Source organism: Crinia signifera, chromosome 3 (genome assembly GCF_055691185.1).
Source record: "Crinia signifera chromosome 3, ASM5569118v1, whole genome shotgun sequence".
Taxonomy (NCBI): Eukaryota; Metazoa; Chordata; class Amphibia; order Anura; family Myobatrachidae; genus Crinia; species Crinia signifera.
In genome coordinates this window covers 192,651,451-192,667,705 of record NC_139219.1, presented here as the reverse complement: position 1 = coordinate 192,667,705, position 16,255 = coordinate 192,651,451, and the positions used below count along the sequence as shown (strand labels likewise).

The 16,255-nt window shown below is 42.7% G+C and overlaps 1 protein-coding gene across 3 annotated transcripts in view; it reads left to right on the top strand.

Moving 5' to 3' along the window:
* Positions 1–16,255, top strand: part of LOC146064079 (uncharacterized) — a 251,126-nt gene that overhangs the window by 89,320 nt on the left and 145,551 nt on the right. For all 3 annotated transcript variants that reach the window (XR_014471743.1, XM_083177154.1, XM_083177153.1), the window contains exons 43-46: positions 7,876–7,984; positions 8,930–9,057; positions 13,801–13,869; positions 14,840–14,938. Coding sequence is in view for 2 of the 3 variants with exons in the window: in XM_083177154.1 (XP_083033280.1) it covers positions 7,876–7,984; positions 8,930–9,057; positions 13,801–13,869; positions 14,840–14,938 (405 nt within the window). In the remaining variant the exon portion in view is untranslated. The remainder of the gene's footprint in view (positions 1–7,875; positions 7,985–8,929; positions 9,058–13,800; positions 13,870–14,839; positions 14,939–16,255) is intronic.

Here is a 16,255-nt window from a genome sequence, read left to right as displayed (position 1 = left end):
ATGCCGCCGCATATGTACTAACATATGCGGCTGGCATCGCGATGCGGTGACGGAGGCCCCCTGCGATACCTGGAATGTGGTGTGCGGGGGGTCTCCGTCACCTCTCTGCCCCCTTTTGCATCCCTCACGCCAGGGACAGCTATGCAAGCTGTCCCCAGCGCCTCTTCCTCCCCCCTGCAGCCGGAAGGACGTCCGGCTGCGTCACTAGGGGGAGGAAGGTGTTACCTTCCGGGTCCAGGAGGACCTGGACCAGGTAAGAGAGGGAGGGGGAGAGGGGGGTTGGCGGGTTTTTCGGCGGAGGCGTCGGGCGGCGAAAAGAAGCCCATAGGCTTCTATAGGGTATCGCCACCCAAAGGTGGCGATACCCTACACTGCGGTGACGGTGCGGTCGGGTAATAGTACATAGGAAAATGCGGTAAAACGGGGGTTTTACCGCATTTTCCCTTTAGTACATCTCGCCCTTAGTTTGTGGGCACAAGTTGTGGAAAGTTACACCTTCCAGAGCTTGATGCATGTGGCCATATCACAGCCCCATAGTCACCTATGAGGACTGCTGTGTAGCAGCACCGCAACAGATAACTCCAATATCTACTATGCGCCCTTTTAAGACATATGGTGATCTAGATAAGAAATTGTGGTACTTGTTTAGTTTCACGGTGGCAGCACGAGACGCTGTAGCTTGAATATTGGCAGCTTGCTAGGCTGCCTTAAGCTCTGCTTGTAGCGTAGCGACTGTTTGAATTTTGGCAGCTTGCCAGCTGCCTAGCCGCCTTGCAATATCAGACTACTTGTTTAGTTTCAGGGCGGCATCACGCTACCAGCACTGCTACCCCTAACCCTCTTGTCAAGTGAGCGCCTCTCACACAGCGCTTGTGGCCACATGATATGCCCTCTTCTGTGGAGAGGGGATCATGAGGGCGCCGGCGGAGAGGCGCTCCATCTTGGTGTTACGTAGGAGTGTCTCAGACGCTCCAGCAGCTCCATGTGTGTGATACGTAGGAGCGCCTCAGACGCTCAAGCAATGTGACTCTCCTGCGTCTGATGCAAAATGATGGAGGCATTTGCCAGTGCTCCATGTAACATACTGGCAAATGCCTCCATTTCATACCCCCACCATCCACGCCATCCCGAAGAGTGGCGAGCGCAGCGGTATGCATTCTACCGAGCTTTTTATTCCCCCTCCATCCACGTCAGCGTGGAGTTGATGTTATATAGTGTGGCATGCGCAGCAAGCCACCGAGCCCGAAGCATGGCGAGCGCAGCGAGCCCCAAGTTGGCAGACACAATAAATATGTTTAAAATAAGGTTGGATAAACTTGTATTGGTTAAAAACATCCATGGGTACAAATAACAAACATAATCTGTCTTAAAATATCAGAAGATACTATATACAACAAGGGATAAGCTATTATAAACCTAGGTTGAACTAGATGGACGCAAGTCTTTATTCAGCCTTACCTACTATGTAACTATGTAACTGTTTTCCTCCTATTCTGTATTTGTTTCACCCTATCACATCACAACCAAGGCCATTTGACCATCTGAGTAATCAATGACCACTTTGTTTGATATAGAAGTGTATTGTTAACTAAAAGTATTTGGTACTTGTTTCCTAGCACGGCCACAATCGTGAGTAATCGTGTCCCTTACTTAAGGGACACGATTACCCACGATGGACCCGATTTCTTTTGAAATCAGGTCCATTTTGGCGGCTAGGATAAAATATCGGGGGCATCGCGTCGGTCGGGACCATTAACATTGGTCCCGACGCGACCGACGCGATGCCCCCGATATTTCCATAGACTTCAATGTTAAAAAATATTTTAACATTGAAATCTTGTCGGGAAAGGTAAAATATCGGGGGCATCGCGTCGGTCGGGACCATTAACATTGGTCCCGACGCGATGCGACGCGATGCCCCCGATTTTTGCATAGGATGCAATGTTAAAAATTTTTTTAACATTGAAATGGTGTAAAAATGTAAAAAAATGTGAAATGGGTCCATATGACCCATTTCACATTATAGATGTCCCCGTCGTCGCCCCACGATAGACGCCAACCCGAAGCGTGGCGAGCACAGCGAGCCCGCGAGGGGCGGCGGTACGCGTCCTCCGACCTTTTCATGCCCTACTATCCACTAGGGCGTGGAGTGAGAATAGAATAGTGTGGCGAGCGCAGCGAGCCACCGAGCCCGAAGCGTGGCGAGCGCAGCGAGCCCCGCGAGGGGACGCGGATACCTTCACAGTTATACGCGTCCCCTTGCGGGCTTCACAGGTGTCCGTGGCGACGCGGACACCTGTGAAGCCCGCGAAGGGACGCGTTTACCTGTGAAGGTATCCGCGTCCCCTCGCGGGGCTCGCTGCGCTCGCCACGCTTCGGGCTCGGTGGCTCGCTGCGCTCGCCACACTATTCTATTCTCACTCCACGCCCTAGTGGATAGTAGGGCATGAAAAGGTCGGAGGACGCGTACCGCCGCCCCTCGCGGGCTCGCTGCGCTCGCCACGCTTCGGGTATGCGTCTATCGTGGGCTGCTGTTTACGCGCTTCAATTTGGGGGGGTTGGGAATTTTTTTCATTGAATACAATGTAAAATTGGGTCCCAGGGACCCAATTTACATTGGATTCAATGAAAAAAATCGGGTAAAAAATCGGTCGGTCGCGTCGATCGCATCGCATGCGACCAAATCGCATGCGATGCGATCGACCCGATTTTTTTCAGCACGACCACCCCGATCTTAATCGGTGTGGCCGTGCTAGGAAACAAGTACCAAGTATTTTATATCACAGCACATATGAGCTTTTGAATCTAGCATTTACATATACACTTTTTTTTTACAAAGGAAATGACTTTTGAGATCTTCCACATGAGTTGCATCATATGGTTTTACAGATGCTGATTCTCTGTAGACATCTTTCGCAATCGCTGTAGGCTGTGTACACTAGGGCGGAGTGAAAAAACTGAAATTGAGAAATTCAAAATCGGCTAGTGTGGAAAAGTTGTGACTTGACTTGAATAAGAAACGTGCAAAAGCATTTTGATCTGAGTCAACATATTCTGTTCTGGCAAAAGGCCTAAAGTTTCACTTTTTTGGTGAAAATGACGAAAACTATGAAGATGCTCCGATCTAGTTAAAATTATGTCAGGATGTCTTAGAGTGGTTCATTAATATACTTTAGCATAGTAAAAGAGAATACGAGATTGTCCTAGTGCAAAGTGACTGACTTTGGTGGGAGAAAAAAATCCCTAATAATTGACCCATTTTCATGGTCACAATTGTGAATATTGTGTGTTTTCTCCTGAACGTGTTTATAATAGAAGAAGCACAAATACTCTAAATGGAATTTCGGTGACACTGTGTGAAATATAACACTGCATAATAGCCCTTAATCAGACCTGATCCCAGTACAAATTTGTTTTCAAAATGGGCAAAACAAATGCTGCATTGCAGGTGGGGCAGATGTAATGTGCTGAGAGAGTTAAATTTGGGTGGTGTGTGTTGAAACTGAAATCTAAATTACAGTGTAAAAATAATGCAGCAGGTATTTACCTTGCACAGAAACAAAATAACTCACACAAATCTAAAGGTGGCCATACATCTACAGATCGATTGTCAGATTGGGCCGGTTGGAACAAACAGCTGGTAATATCTGAATGACAGTTTTTCAGCATTTCAAAGCAAATGGTCAACTGTCATTTGCTCTCATCTTTTACCAGGATTTTGTTCCAACCAGACAGATCGGACAATAAATCTGTAGATGTATGGCCACCTTAAATCTCTCTGCACATGTTACATCTGCCCCACCTGCAGTCCAGCATTTTTTTGCCCATTTTGAGAACAAATTTGTACGGCGATCAGGTCTGATTAAGGGCCATTATGCAGTGTTATATTTCACACAGTGTCACTGAAATACATGAAATTGGATTTATGCTGCTCTCTTTGCAGTGCATATACAAAGATAGACAATCCTGTGTACATAAATAAGAAATAACTGTTGCAGTATGTTATTGAAAAACAGTAACTGTTACAATAAGTATTACAAGTAAGTGTAAACTGTCTAATGTATCATTTTACATATCACTTCTGTTTATAAGAAACTGTAAATAAATAAATAAACAAATACATCTAATGTTTAGGGCAGGGGTTCCCAATCTTTTTCTAATCACGGCACCCTAGAGTATCAGAATTTTTCCACGGCACCCCTAGGCCCCAAAAAATATATATCAAATTAAGTAGATTGTGTTTATATGTGCTTCTTAGGTTCAGTTATGTGGTAAAGGGCAAGATATGCCCTAACCTCTTTTGATCCTCCTATCCTGCCTCCGTTCCCCTCCGTTCCTACTTATCCTATTGTATTTCGTTCGTCCACCCACCTATTTTTAGTATGTTAACTCTTATGAGCAGGGCCCTCCTTCCTCACGTACTCACCCTACCTCATTACCTCACCTGTGCTCCTGTCCTGTTCTTCCCTTCCTCTACTTCATCTTCGGTCTCCTTGACTATTTTGACACCTACTTCTGAACTGATGCTGATTTTAGTTCTACCAGCTATACCCCTATTTATACTGTATCTTTCTACACACCCTGTACGTTACCTTGTAATTTTTTTTTTTTGTTTGCTATGTACGGCGCTGCGGACACTTTGTGGCGCCTTATAAATAAACGTACTACTACTACTACATATGGTTCTGATTGTACACATTTTATGATTGGCAGCCACCAGCACTGGTTTTGTCCAGAAATAATTGATCATAAATAATTTGAATTGGTCCTGGACGACCAACCCGAGGCACCCCTGCAAGTGTCCCGAGGCACCACAGGGAGCCACGGCACACAGTTTGGGAACCACTGGTTTAGGGGGGAAAAAAAAAAGAACATTGATTCAAAAAATAACAGGTTAATCATTCTATGAGTGGTGTCCAGCAGTACATATATGCCAATCACTGTGTTTATTTCTAGGCAGCAGGGCCGTCTTAGCAGTGTGGGCCCCTGGGCAAAGCAATGCACTGGGGCCCTTACCCATTCTCCAATTCTAGGGGTGGGGGGGTGCTATCAGCAGCAGCTTTGATGTCCCAGGGGTGGCAGGGGGTGCTCTATCTTCCATTCAAAATGTAGGACCTGGAGCAGTAACTTCTGCTAATTACTCCTTTACTCAGTGGTGCAAGTAGAATTTTTTTCTTGGTGGTACTGATGGCCTCCACCAAAATGGGTGTGGCAATGTGTCATGAGGGGGCGTGGTCACACAAAGCTAGAGGAGTGACTAAATGACAATAGTGGCGTGGCATCAGGAGACAGGGAATGAGAAACAGGGAATGACTGGGGGTGGGTTGGCTGTTGCTTGGGTGAGAGCCAGGCAGCTTGTGCTTACAATTGTGGAGTCTGCTCTTCATGCTGTCAGCGCTGCTGATGCCAGTCAGTGTGACAGGCTAAATCAGCAGTAGCTGCATACAGCACCAATCATAATGCTGGGTGGGCAGGCTGAGGATGCATTATATTTAGACTTAAAATAAAAATAGAATTGACAGTGGATCAGGGGTAAGTGGTACTGCGTACCTGCAACATATTTCTTACAGGTACTCCGTACCACGCCGTACCCCCTTACTTGCAACACTGCCTTTACTGCACAGGTGGTGGGAGGGTGAACGCTAACGTGTGGGAGGGGGCACTGAGCTGAATGAAGAGTCCCTTGTAAATGACTGCCAGGGAGGTAGGGGGTGTTTTATACACAGGGGACGGTTGGATAATGGAGTGGGCTTACTATTCGTCATTTTCTGGTGGAAGTGCAGCTTGTTTGACTGCAGATATCGCCATTATCTGGAAATAGATTTCTTAGCCTAGTTTAAAAACCTAGAGTCCCAACTTTCAGGAGGTGCTGGGAACTTGGGGATCAGAGATCAGGGGTGAAATGTAATAGGATGAGAGATTCAGAAAGTGAGAGATTTGGTAAGAAATCTCCAGGTTTTTTAAAGCGGAAATCATTTACACTTTACAATCAAACTGCATTTGCAGTGTAAATGATTGCTGCTTTAAAAAAACTGGAGATTTCTTACCAAATCTCTCACTTTCTGAATCTCTCATCCTATTACATTTCACCCAATGAGTCAGAGCAATCCATTGACAAAAATATAAAACTACACCAGACGTTTGGAGCTGGAGCAGGGACCGGCTGCTGGAAGGCTGATATCTCTGGTTCTGGGTATGATAGACACAAGCCGCTAGTGTCCCCAGAAAGGGGAGAGGGGGGAATATACTCGCAGAAAAACTGTACATTAGAGAGAACCTGAGAAATATGACTGGGATTTGTAATGAACAGGTCGGATGTGGACTGCTGCTTTGAAGTTGGATATCTGCAGTTCCCCAGGGCCGATTTTCTAAATTCTGGTATCCCTGGAAAAAGGGCTATCAACATACAGCCCTTATACGCCTGGGGCCCCTGGGCAAGTGCCCATTAAGCCCATACAAAAAGACGGCCCTGCTAGGCAGGATTGATCAGCAATACTTATTACAGCATAATGCACTTTAATGTATTTAACTGTTAATATATTGACTTATCTTTGGCATAATTATATGCTGTAATGCAGCTGCAGGTGGGGCAGATGTAACATGTGCAGAGGGAGTTAATGTGGCCATACATCTACAGATTTATTGTCCGAACTGTCTGTTTGGAACAAAATACTGGTAATGGATGAGAGCACTTTGCTTTGAAATGCTGGAAAACTGCCAAAAACTGTCATTCAGATATTACCAGCTGTTTGTTCCAACCAGCCAGATCTGACAATCGATCTGTAGATGTATGGCCACCTTTAGATTTGTGTTGAGTTATTTTGTTTCTGTGCAGGGTAAATACCTGCTGCATTATTTTTACACTGCAATTTAGATTTCAGTTTCAACACACCCCACCCAAATTTAACTCTCTCAGCATGTTACATCTGCCCCACCTGCAATGCAGCATTTGTTTTGCCCATTTTGAGAACAAATTTGTACTGCAATCAGGTCTGATTAAGGGCTATTATGCAGTGTTATATTTCACACAGTGTCAATGAAATTCCATTTAGAGTATTTGTGCTTCTTCTATTATAAACACGTTCAGGAGAAAACACACAATATTCACAATTGTGACCATGAAAATGGGTCAATTATTAGGGATTTTTTCTCCCGCCAGTCAGTCACTTTGCACTAGGACAAGCTCGTACTGTTTTTTACTATGCTAAAGTATATTAATGAACCACTCTAAGACATCCGGACATAATTATAACTAGATTGGAGCATCTTCATAGGTTTCATTATTTTCACCTAAAAAGTGAAACTTTAGGCCTCTTGCCAGAACAGAAGATGTTGACTCAGATCAAAAAGCTTTTGCACGTTTCTTATTCAGGTCAAGTCACAACTTTCCCACACTAGCCGATTTTGAATTTCTCAATTTCAGTTTTTTCACTCCGCCCTAGTGTACACGTTGTCAGAGACTATTCCGATATAGGTCTCACAAACAGCTGTACAGATTGCGTGCAGAAAATATGTTGTCTGAATGTGGGTATATACCTGTCTGTCTGTGCGCATACTGAGGACATCAGATCAAACTTTTATAGATAAAAATTATGAATTGTATATTAAAAACCAAAGCAGTAATGGAACCTTTCTGGCTTCTATGGGGTTACGCCAGCTAGAGCTAGAGCTGGCATAACCCCCACAGCAAAGCCCCACCAGGAGGGGCTTTAGTGCATTTGAAAATGCGGCAAAGCCCCAGAAAACAGTTTTTTTTACTGCATATATTCTTTAGTACATCCCACCCCATATATGACCTGTCCTTTTTAATCTAAGTCCCATTGAAATGGCCAGACAGCACAATCTAATCTGCCTTTTACATTGCTTTTTCTCCAGCAAGTGCTTTATCTCCGTGATGTCATGGACGGAATTTTCTCCCAAAAAGTACGAGAGGTTGCTGATTTTGATTGGAAAAGAACTACACGGTTTTATCTCAGACAAAAAGGTAAATGACACATTTTTATTATGGTAAATCAATACCAGCATGGCTACTATATAAATCCATCAAGGGACATAGGGGTCTATGCAGAGTGGAGGGAACACAGCTCTGCGTCTATGTATAATGCCAGCATGATTCTCTGCATCAACCCCATAGAGTCCGTTCTAAAGATAGCTCTAGATATACAGTATGCACAGACCGGTCTCTCCCATTGTATAGCTGTGGTAGGTATACCTATATCCCTTACATTGTGTTCTACTATGCCAGGCCCCTGTCTCACGCTTAACTGAGATGTATGCTGGCTAGCTCTTGTACTGCTCCAGCACTTACAAAACAGGATAGTGTCCTATGCAGGCACCTGCTGATTGGTGGAGTCTAGGGCCTGATTAAAGGTTCCAGGTGCCCTGGGACAACACAAAAAATGGTCAATGCAAGTTTTTTAGTGGTTCTTTAGGCCACACCTGGTATATTCCATGTTAAGTGACCACCATCATCACAAGCCTATATCCATGCAGGATCACGTTGCTTGCCACGTATTGGGCAAGGTTGCTATTTTCAATAGATGTCCACGGGGATAGTAAATCAACCAAAGTAGGTAAAACATGTGAAAACCCCATAAAATGTGCCAACAATGTGTGTCCATCTTTGTCACGTAAACCTTTTGTTCCTGTCAACCTTAAGCACTGTCGACTTTTAACCCGTTGACATACAGTAATGTATGTTGACCATATGATGTCGATCTATTGACTTTCTACCTGTACATCTATCATCCAGATAAGCCTTGGAGCATACTGTACTTAATAAGTGACGTTCATGCTTTCAGCCAGAGCACTTTACTAAAATGTTAACTTTGCCATAAATATGAATAAAACAATATAGCAACTTGTGAACAGGAAGGTTATTATTACCTTGTTTATGTACAAGCTATAACACATGGCTTTTGTGTTGCAGATGGGACACTCAGGCACGAGCTACATATCCTGGATGTGCAGTATGTTTATGGCTGTGAATTCTACGGTGCACAAATCCCTTTAATCATGAATCCCATCACCGACAAGTGTTTCCTTAAAATATCACAGGTAAAATAAAAGAAGCTTTTTCATATAAAGTTTTGATTTACAAATAGATTTATAATTAGATTTGTTTTCACCAGATTGAATTCAGCCATAAGTATCTGCTACATATAAATGTGTTACCTGGTCCATTGAATATGGCAAGCTGATTGAAATTGAGTGTTAATCAGATGGGTAATAACTTAGTTTTTGCAGACATAGGGCCTTATTTTAGTTCACTCTTAGAGGCAAATTCCTTCTCAAATGGACAAAACCATGTGCACTGCAGGAGGGTGCAGATGTAACATGTGCAGAGAGAGTTAGATTTGGGTGGAGTTTTACTACAAAGTGAGATCTATATTGCAGTGTAAAATTAAACAGTCAGTATTTACCCTGCACAGAAACAAAATAACTCACCCAAATCTTATTCTATCTGCACCTGTTACATCTGCCCCCCCCCCCCCTGCAGTGCACATGGTTTTGTCCATCTGAGAAGGAATTGCCTCTAATGCAGGTATTCAATACTTTAATTCCCCTTGTGCAGCGAATCCTGTTTTGGATTCGCTGCACAATCGCCGGGTTCCAGGGTTCCTGGCAGCGAATGCTGCAGCCCTCCCTCACCCCCTATTCAACGCCTCAAGGGCTTGCTGCCCCAGGCGGCGAATTTTTACCCCCCAGCGAATGCTGCAGGGAGCCGGAGGACAGCTGCAGGCAGGGAGATGGAAGCCTCCCTTCCTGCGCCGGGAGAGCCCCCCAGAGCTGGCAGGGGGCTGTGTTAGGGAGCCGCTACACACTGGTCCCGATCGTGCATATGTAATGATCGGGACCAGTGTGCAGTGAATATATGAATTTTAATGAGCGGCTCCCCGCTCGGCCCCCTGCTGGTGAATGTGTAAAAAAAAAAAAATGTTTAAAAAAATAAATAAAAATTAAAATATATTCATGTGCTGCAAGCACATGAATTAAAATAGCATGCCCCTTCACAGAAAAAAAATCAGATTTTTTGACACCAAAATAAAAATAAAAAACACTTTATTTTCAAAGATCACATTCCAGTTCACCTAAAAAAGATGACGAATGTAAAATGGAGAATCCTGGCGAAAATCACTGGAGAAAGCAGTTCTCCACTTCAGCATTGAATACACTCTCGGCGAAATTCCACTGAAAACCCTATTGAAAACCACCGGCGAATCGCGGTGAATCACAATTGGCCAGACATTCGCTCTTCATTTGCAGCGAATTGTGTCCATTGAATAGGGCGAATTGTATTTTATGTGAGAAAATTCGCCAGAAAACAGGCGAATTGCCAGATTCGCTGAAAAAAAATGGCAAATCAGAGGCATTGAATACTGGCCTAAGAGTGAACTAGAATAAGGCCCATAGTAACTGGATGCATTAGTAGAACATTGTCTATGTTTTGTGTGTGTTTGCTCCTCTGTCTTATTATTAGTATGCAAATGAATGCAAGTTGAGTCATGTAGTGAGTGCCCTGCAAACACATTGATAAATGATGCCCATTGTCAGCTCGCTTGTAGCTTTTTTAACTGGACAGAAATGAAACATAATATGTGATATTAGCAACTCTAAATTAATTTATGAGGTTAGCTTCATATTTGTTTTATGTAGAAGTGTTAAATACTCACTATTATTATTACCCTCTCTTATTATAGCGCTTATGTAAACTGTCTCTGCAGTTCACACAAAGGGACTATCTATGTCTGTTTGTGCTACTTCACTCACTACCAAACGGTATTACTCAATTCCATCGCTCTGACCCAGAAACTGTGCACAGTTTTATAATTTAGTTGAATATTACACCTTAGCTGACTCTTCTCATTCTTATTTGGGGGGGGGGGGGGGGGAGGGGATTTTGGGAAGGTACCGGTGCACAGGTTACTAACACAATTACAATTTATAAGGATACAAGTATATACAAATTCCACAATATTAGTAATAAGGTGCTGTATTGGTCAATATAATGCAATAGCAGGTGGAGGTGCTCCCCTGAGAGTAAACACAGTACTAGAAAAGGAGAAAGGAGAAGTACTCTCTGTTTGTGGGGGCACTACTTTTGAAATTTTATTTAAAACTTAGCTTTTAATGTGATACAATTTATTTTAAGCATAAAATAGGACATACAAAAACACACTCAACATAAAACACATAGTTTTTATGGACAATATAATGCTGTAATAATATGCAGCATGTATCCACCATTCAGTGGTACAATAATCCTCTAAGTAAAGTAGAGATACTTAGCTATGGTTATTCTGGTAGTAACCAATAGCAACGGATACAGAATATGTTACTTCCTTCACTGTTTATAGCAAAGAAATATGTATTCCGTACATCTACTTCCCAGACAAGTGGCTTGTTTTCCAAGTCTTAAAATAACAAGACTAACTTCTGGTTGATTTTAGAGGTAACCAAATAGCAACAAATACGAAAGTATATTTTTATTGCAGACCGCAAATAAATTCAAGCAATTAGTAGGAAATCATGTATCATCATATTTGTAAATGACAGTTGTTTGATAGCCTGAAACAGTGACTTGTTATTCTATAAAGAACACAGTCAGGGGAATAACCCCCAAATACCCTTTTAATTTCAAAAAAACACTGACGAAGCGATAGATGCGAAACGGCCGTCTGACCTTTGAACCCACCGTCAAAGCAGCGCGTACCAGATGACTGCTGACGGCATGTGAACCTCTGCGGCACTCTGACACAGCATGGGTGATGTGCGCCTCTTCCCCTCCTGACACGCTGATACTGGCTACTTGTACAACGCTAAGTGTCAACCGACACTTTCAGGTATTCTCCGGCACCCGTGCCGCTCTCCCGACACGCGGATACCGGCAACCTGCATAATTCAGTATTCACAGATAGCATCAGGTAGTCCCCTATACCCGTGCAGATTCCTCTCTTTCCCTCCGGCTAAATTTCTAAGGACACTGCGCTGCGGACACACGCCAGGCAGTCTGTCCACAATCTGCACCCACTTTATCCTGGGATATCCCGGCTCTCTCTGACGTACCGCTCACTCTCCACCACTGCCATAGGCAAGTGGGGAGCAGTAGCGTACAAACAGGAGAGGGGATTCCCATACTATCCCCCTTTCTATCCCTGAGAATCCCTGCACCCGCCTAAGTATCGCTCACCCTCCACCTCTGCTGCTGGCAAGTGGGGAGCAGCAGCATACCACCAGCGGCCAGGGATCCTCACTATCTGTCTCACAACTTCTACACAGATAGATACTCGTCCTGAAAGAGGAGCAGGATACTTCCGCGCTGGTATTTACCAACAGAATTCCCTGCGACCTACCCTCCAGGACAGCAGTACTATCCTTCTCAGTCTAACCCTGGTAATCCCCACGGATCCATCGAGAAGAGGGTAATCTTTTTTCACCACTGCTTTCACCCCTACTCCTGTGTCACATCTACCAATACCCTTAACTATAGACTAATAAAGAAATCCTCATTTAGTCATTGTACTAGAAGGATTATATTCTATTAATTAAGGCATGCCGCAGCACGGCAATTGTACCGTGTTTTAAAAGAGTATACTACACTCTTTTCTGATGCTTTCAAATATTTTGTACCGCAATTCAGAGCAAAGAACATATTGATTGATTTGGAGTGCAGGAAAATATTCCAAATTGTTGTATTTACGAATCATTTCTAAAGTGTTTGATAGCTCTCAGTGAGAGATACTAAAAACAACTGTCTATTGTAACATAAACTGCCTGACAAAACAGTTACAAGTATTCAGTAAGCCATCTCAGACCGTTTTTGCAACAGAGTTGCCTTGATTGTTTAAATGGATAAATTGAACATTTCCATGTATCCGATTTAGGAATGCTGCGTCTGTATGCTGCTATGAATTGCTTGTTTCTTTGAAATTAATATACTGCCTGACAAAACATTTACAAGTATTCAGTAAGCCATTTCAGACCGTTTTTGCAACAGAGTTGCCTTGATTGTTTAAGTGGATAAATTGAACATGTCCAGGTATCCAATTTAGGAATGTTTGAGTCTGTATGCTGCTAGGAATTGCTTGTTTTTTTTTAAATTAAAAGGGTATTTGGGGATTATTCCCCTGACTGTGTTCTTTATAGAATAACAAGTCACTGTTTCAGGCTATCAAACAACTGTCATTTACAAATATGATGATATATTACTACATGATTTCCTACTAATTGCTTGAATTTATTTGCGGTCTGCAATAAAAATATACTTTCGTATTTGTTGCTATTTGGTTACCTCTAAAATCAACCAGAAGTTAGTCTTGTTATTTTAAGACTTGGAAAACAAGCCACTTGTCTGGGAAGTAGATGTACGGAATACATATTTCTTTGCTATAAACAGTGAAGGAAGTAACATATTCTGTATCCGTTGCTATTGGTTACTACCAGAATAACCATAGCTAAGTATCTCTACTTTACTTAGAGGATTATTGTACCACTGAATGGTGGATACATGCTGCATATTATTACAGCATTATATTGTCCATAACAACTACGTGTTTTATGTTGAGTGTGTTTTTGTATGTCCTATTTTATGCTTAAAATAAATTGTATCACATTAAAAGCTAAGTTTTAAATAAAATTTCAAAAGTAGTGCCCCCACAAACAGAGAGTACTTCTCCTTTCTCCTTTTCTAGTCTTCTCATTCTTAACCGATGTCAATGGCATAAGGTTTATTATTATTATTATTATTATTATAATAATAATTATTATTATTATTATTAAATTTAATGTTATCTACTATAGATACTGCAGCAGAGAAGTGGTGTGATCATACAAGGAGAACATGGAGTTGGTAAAACAGAAACAATAAAGGTACATACAATATTATATTTAACATAAGAAGAGGGACCTAGCTTATAAACCTGTGTCCATTTGTCACATTTTGCTGTGGAGCATTAAATGACATATGTATTTGTTGCTCTTTTGGCACAATGGATCCCTCTAAGGGCCTAAATCAAAATGCCTCATTCTCACTTGCAGTTGTGCACCTCACTAATGCATGTTAGGTTTTTGTGAGATAACTTCTACAAATTTTTTGCCTACTCAAGGGGCAGATATATTAAGTCCGGTGAAGAGATGGAGTGTAGAAAAAGTGGGATGCACCAGCCAATCAACTCAACTGTCATTTTTCAAACATAGCTGATTGGCTGGTGCGCTATCACCTTCTCCTTTATCTCCTTTATTTCCACTTTATCTCTTCACCAGGCTTAATACATCTGCCTCAATGTATGTGATGGCTAAAGCCCCCCCCCACACTAGGAGATATTGTTCACCATATCGCTCAAAAACGGCTCCCTCATGTCGTTTAGACCCCCTCCCTCATCCAGCATGTCCGTACAAGGGTGGTCATCGTTAACGATGGACATGCTGCAGGCTGTCACTCCCCCGCCACCCCATGCCGTCCCTCACCTCACAGCTGGCATCAACAAGTGTGTATGCACTTGCCAATGCCTGCCCCCCCACCCAGCTAGGTCCCCAACACCGCCAATATCAGCAGAAGAGGGCATCGGCAAGTGTGTATGGGGCTTTAGGTGCGTATTAGTACAAATGTGCAGAACCAGATTTACCCAGATCTTAAAAGGGGATCTTATTGGCTATCCGTCTGTCACATGTTTTGGAGCCAAAACGTGACAGCCAATAGCCAATAAGATCCTATTTTTAAGATCCGGGTAAATCCGGATCAGCACAACCCTACTTATTAGTTGATGTTTTAATTATCATAAATAAAATTATGCTCTGCTAATATTCTCACTTTAATTCATGTTTTTCTGTCTGTCCCCAGGGGCTGTCATATTTACTGGGAAATTTCCTTTTTCTCTTCACGTGTTCTCCAATGACAGACATATCTGCTGTTAGCAGAGTACTGAATGGGACAGCTCTGGTAAGTAACTAAAGATTGTTCTGTAATTAAATGAGTTATTCCCAGACTAAGGGGCCCATTTATGATAGATTGCATACTCAATGATCTTACCGCCCAGGATCACATTGCAATATGCGATCCAATCAGCTATATCAATCTGCACCCGCAGGGACAGGGGCTCCAAACAGGTTCTGCTCAACCAGCAATGTAGTGAGTAGCCCATTGCACTGTGAATGCTTCGCATTGTGGTTATCACAGGGGGATGCGGCTGCATGGGGGAATGGCGGGATTGCACGAGGCTGGTCCTCCCGTAATACATACGAGCGTTACTTACTATTTGCATCTAAACGGTATACACCCGCAGCAATAAAATGATAAATGGGCCCCTAAGCATACTGGTGATATAGAGAAGTACATGTATGCAAGTACCAGGCAATGTCCTGAAATGACCTTGTTCCTTTGATGCAAATGACTACCCCCTGCTACTAATAAGTAGGTATCTCGGAAATGCAGATCAGCTTAGTGATAAACTTATAGCCCATGAAATATTTGGCTATCTTCCAAACTCTGCTCATCCAGTAATTGGTATGATTAGATCATTGATTTAACATGTTACATAGCTAAATCACACATTGGTGACATATAACATATTGCAGTTACAGAAATGTTCTGTAGTACACACACATCACATAATAATATCATTATTAATATTATGATCATGTTCATGCTAGAAAAACGACAGCTTTATAATCTGATTAGTTGCTGTGGGCTACCAAGCACGTGGGCATTTCCCTGTGCTGTGAAATAAGTGGCATTATGTGACTAAGCAGTGCAATGTGAAATACATAAACATATATAAGAGGCTTGGCCTTTCTGTAGGGTTCAAAGGTCTGGGACAAGAAATGCTGCCTGGCCTATGGGAACACACATGTCTATGTAACTGTATTTATCAAACAAACACTGCAGCATTTCCTCAGCATATGTCACTGTTCACACAGGCGTTGCTGACAAAAGTGGAATATGCAGGCGTCCATATCTACATAAAAGTACAAATGTATAATGTGCACTAGCACGCACAGGGGGGGGTTTGAGTACCCAGAATCCCCCCCTGTCAGAAGATATAAAGAAAGCACAATATCACAAAGCCCTACCTCCTCACAGCAATTAGCCACAATTTGTGTGTCAATGGTGAGGGTGCAGAGCGATATGATTAGATTCCAATAGAATTCCTTAAATTAGTAATAATGTCCCCCCACTTTATTATTTTTACAGTGTTATTCTTGCTTGTAGCTGGATAGAGATACTGTATATAGAAATATATATATTTAGAAGTCTGTG